We start from the raw sequence: 3741 nt of genomic DNA on the forward strand, positions 1-3741 counted from the left end.
TAGTACATGCTATCATAAGCTGGCTTTATGCATCTTGCACTCCTTAATGGGAGACCAAGAGTTCACTGCAGACATAAAATGGCATCTGGCCATTTACAATTCAGATGTACCCCAACTGCAGCTCACTTTTTTGGTATTAAAGGCCACTTTAGCCAGATTTATTACCCCTTAGAATCTTCAATTATGACTCAGGTCTACGGGATCCCTACAAATTCCTGGAGACACACACACAGTAAGCTCTATGAGTAGAACCTACAAAGTCTTTTCTGTCAACTTGGAAAGAAAAGACAACTTCCCCACTTCCCCGAGAACATCTTTTTACCTATAAAATCTTCAAAACCCTGTCTACCACTCCTTCAACTTTGGATCATCTATTTAGATGAAAGGTTTAAGAGTCCCCTGACCAGTTATTGACCATCAACTTTCTCAAGTCCTATGTAGTAACCTATCTCACATAACTCACTCTGGAATCACTTTGGTATTCAGACCTAGGGTCTGGACTAACACTTCCATTATATTATCCTATTACATACATTCTTAAGTAAACAAATCAGGACACTTGATGTATTCTATTATTCCAAATTCATAAATATGAGTACAACAAGAAGGGACATACATACATTGGTTATCCCAGGGGTGGTGGTGGTGGTGAAATTCCTAATGCTTATCTATTTCCTTTTAGCTTTTTTTTTGTTGTTGTTGTTTTTGACAAATTATAAAAGCTAAAAATTTACTGCTTTTTTGGGATGTGGTGCATAAACAATGAATTCTGGACACACTGAAAAGAAATAAAAAAAAAAGAAAAAAAAACAATGCATTTTCAAAAGAAATAATTTTGCAAAGGAAGTGGCATGTAATTTGAGATGGGGAAATAGCTTGGGGAAGACAATGGCTAACTTGATATGTTGTTAGGTGCCAGGGGGTGAAAAGAAGTAGGAGAAAGAATAATCCATTATTCACAAGCACTTTCTCTCTCTTTCTGATGCTAGCCTCCTTAATTTCTGTTCTACCTCTAGTGGCATTTGGAGAAGACCTATCTTCTGACAAAGTTTAACCCAAACACACAGAGAGATGATTGTGAAGCCCTGGGTTCTCCTACTTATCATGCTCATCTATAGGGTTGTGATGCTTCTGCCTGTGCTGGGAGGCCTCAAGAACAAGGCTTTTTGTAGGTGGTATGACACAGGAGGAGGGGGTCCACCCAGGCCTGGGATTTCTGGTGTAAGTGATACTGGGACCACCTTTCCTGGATCCCAACCCTCCTTAAAACAGAGACATCCAAAAAAGATTTAGGTTGGATGTTCCCAATGTGGTCCCTTTCCAGCTCCCAGTCTGAGTTGAAAGTGATAATGGGTATATGGAAAGGGAATATAGTTTAGTCTATAAGTCCATCCCATAAGCTAGCAAGAAGTGATATTTTCTAATGTTAGACTACCTTAGGCAGGGGAAACACCAACACAGAGCTTTCCTCTGAGCCCATATTTTCAAATCTCTGTGCCTTTGATGAATACCAAAAGAGAAATATTATTTACTTGGAAGGGAAGTCTCTTTTAGAATATGAAAAAATGGAAAAGACAAAAAAGGGCATCAACTTGGATGGGACTGGAGGAGATAATGCTAAGTGAAATAAGTCAAACAGAAAAAGTAAATTATCATATGGTTTCACTTATTTGTGGAACATTAAGAAAACATGGAGAACCTTAGGAGAAGGGAAAAATGAAGGGGGAGAAGTTGGAGTGGGAGATGAACCATGAGAGAGTGTGGTCTCCAGGAAACAAACAGAGAGTTTTAGAAGGGAGTAGGTGGGGGGATGGATGAGCCTGGTGGTGGGTATTAAGGGGGGCACAGATTTCATGGAGAACTGGGTTTTATATGCAAGCAATGAATCATAGAACACTACATCAAAAACTAATGATGTACTGTATGGTGACTAACATAACACAATAATAATAATAAAAGGAATCCTTAGAGTCAAAGTTTGGGGTCAGATGATAAAACTGAGATAATGAAGAGAGGGTTGTGGGCCAGTAAAAGAGATGGAATTTGGGGATAGGCTGAGTACTTAGTGGTATGAGAATGGAAGCAAGCAGACAAGAGGAAAAATAGGTACCCATTCTCCCCCAGCTGAGTTTTGCATTCTATAAATTGGTTATAGAAAGTGGAGCTAGACAATATTGCCATCCCTGAAATCCCAAGTCCAGTGAGAATAGATTTGGTGGGGTGGTGTCAGGATGGAGAGGTTGCCCCTGGGCCCTATCTTCAGGGAGGTTGGGAGGGCCCAAAGGCCTGCAATTCTGTGGGAACATGTGGAAAGAGGGAAGACATGTGATGCAAGAACAGTTTCCTGTGAAAAGACAGCTAGAATTCAAGGAAAGGGTTTCCTTAAAATGCAGACAAATGTTTTGTTTGTGACTTTGAGCTCAGGTTTCAGAGCTCAGGGATTGTTAAGCTTAAGATGGGTTTCTTCTCTAAGTCATGGGTGGATGGATCTACCACCTACCATCGTCTACCATCTACCATCTCAGTTCCAGTTGGAAGAACAGTCACTGAGCAGTGCTGGGTACAGCCTCCATTAAAGTATTGTGCGAAGAGGTGCACTAAATTACTGGAGTGTTTATCTCTCAATCATACATGCTGTTGGACCTTCTGTGGAAACATTTGCTTGGACAATAGGTGAGTTGGCTAGATTGGGAAGGTCGCACATGAACATACTTCCTTACTGCTGGTCACCCTCATTCTGAAGCTGTGACATGGAATAGATATACCCAAATCCTGGTCAAAGAAACAGGCAGCATAAGGCAATGTCCTCTTATCTCCATACCTAGCTGCCATTCAAGGCAAAAAACCCAAGACACCAATGTGGGGGGGTCCACTTTTCTTCCTTCGTTTTCACTCAGTTCCCCCAAAGGGTCATCCATCAGTTTGTTCATCCCTCCTTTGTCCAAGGCCCTGACTGTTGTCTCCTTGGTCTGGTATCTCCTTTGGTCCTTTGTCCCAGGCAGGCCCAAAGAGACCCCATCTCTACCTATCTGCCCAACTGGCAAATCTCTTGGGAAAAAATTGCTTAAAATGGGTAACACCTGATCTTACAAGAATTTCTCTTCCCATTGACAGGGGTTGGGGTGCTATTAAGTTTGGGAATGGATGTCCTCACAGATCCCTAATTTTAACCACTTGACTTGTCTCTTCCAGAGAACCCTTTAAATCCATGTTAAACCCCTAGGTTCTAGCTAGCACACCACTGGTGTGGGTTGGAGGATGACTGTGTAGTCTAAGAAGAGTGCTCCCTGGATCCCTGTTGGATTATTCACTTGCCTGGCTGAAGACACTTCCATTCTCCCCTTGATTCCTCTATCCTGAGAAGGCTCAAGTCTCTGCCAAATAAACTGATAACCAACCTGAGGGCTCTGCATTGTTTTTTACTTCATTCCTGTGGTTTCCTTCTGTCTTTATGATCGCCAACAGTTGTTCCTATCCAACTCTTCCTTCCCTGTTAGACTTATATATTAGTCAATAGACTCATACCTGTAGCAAAAATGCAGAGATTTATAAAAATCTCAGTAAACAGAGCAAAAGTTTATTCTCACTCAAATACACTACATTGCAAGTGGCTGGTGAACAACCCCCATACCATGCATGATTCAAGGACCCTAAATCCTTCTATCTATAACTCTATCATCTCTCAGGGACTCGACTGCATCCAGCCAGCAGATGGGAGAACAAATGGGCAGCGTGAAGTCT

General features: G+C 41.7%; 1 protein-coding gene across 1 annotated transcript; it reads left to right on the plus strand.

Annotated features, from left to right (window-relative positions):
- Window positions 1-1071: 1071 nt before the first annotated feature.
- WFDC9 (WAP four-disulfide core domain 9) lies at window positions 1072-3223 on the plus strand (the record flags this gene model as incomplete). The annotated part of the gene is made up of 3 exons (XM_080814733.1): window positions 1072-1221; window positions 2474-2673; window positions 3193-3223. 3 exons carry the CDS (start codon window positions 1072-1074, stop codon window positions 3221-3223), a joined length of 381 nt encoding a protein of 126 aa, XP_080670859.1.
- Between the last annotated feature and the right edge of the window lie 518 nt (window positions 3224-3741).

Source organism: Martes martes (assembly GCF_963455335.1).
Source record: "Martes martes genome assembly, chromosome: 9".
In the NCBI taxonomy this organism is placed as follows: Eukaryota; Metazoa; Chordata; class Mammalia; order Carnivora; family Mustelidae; genus Martes; species Martes martes.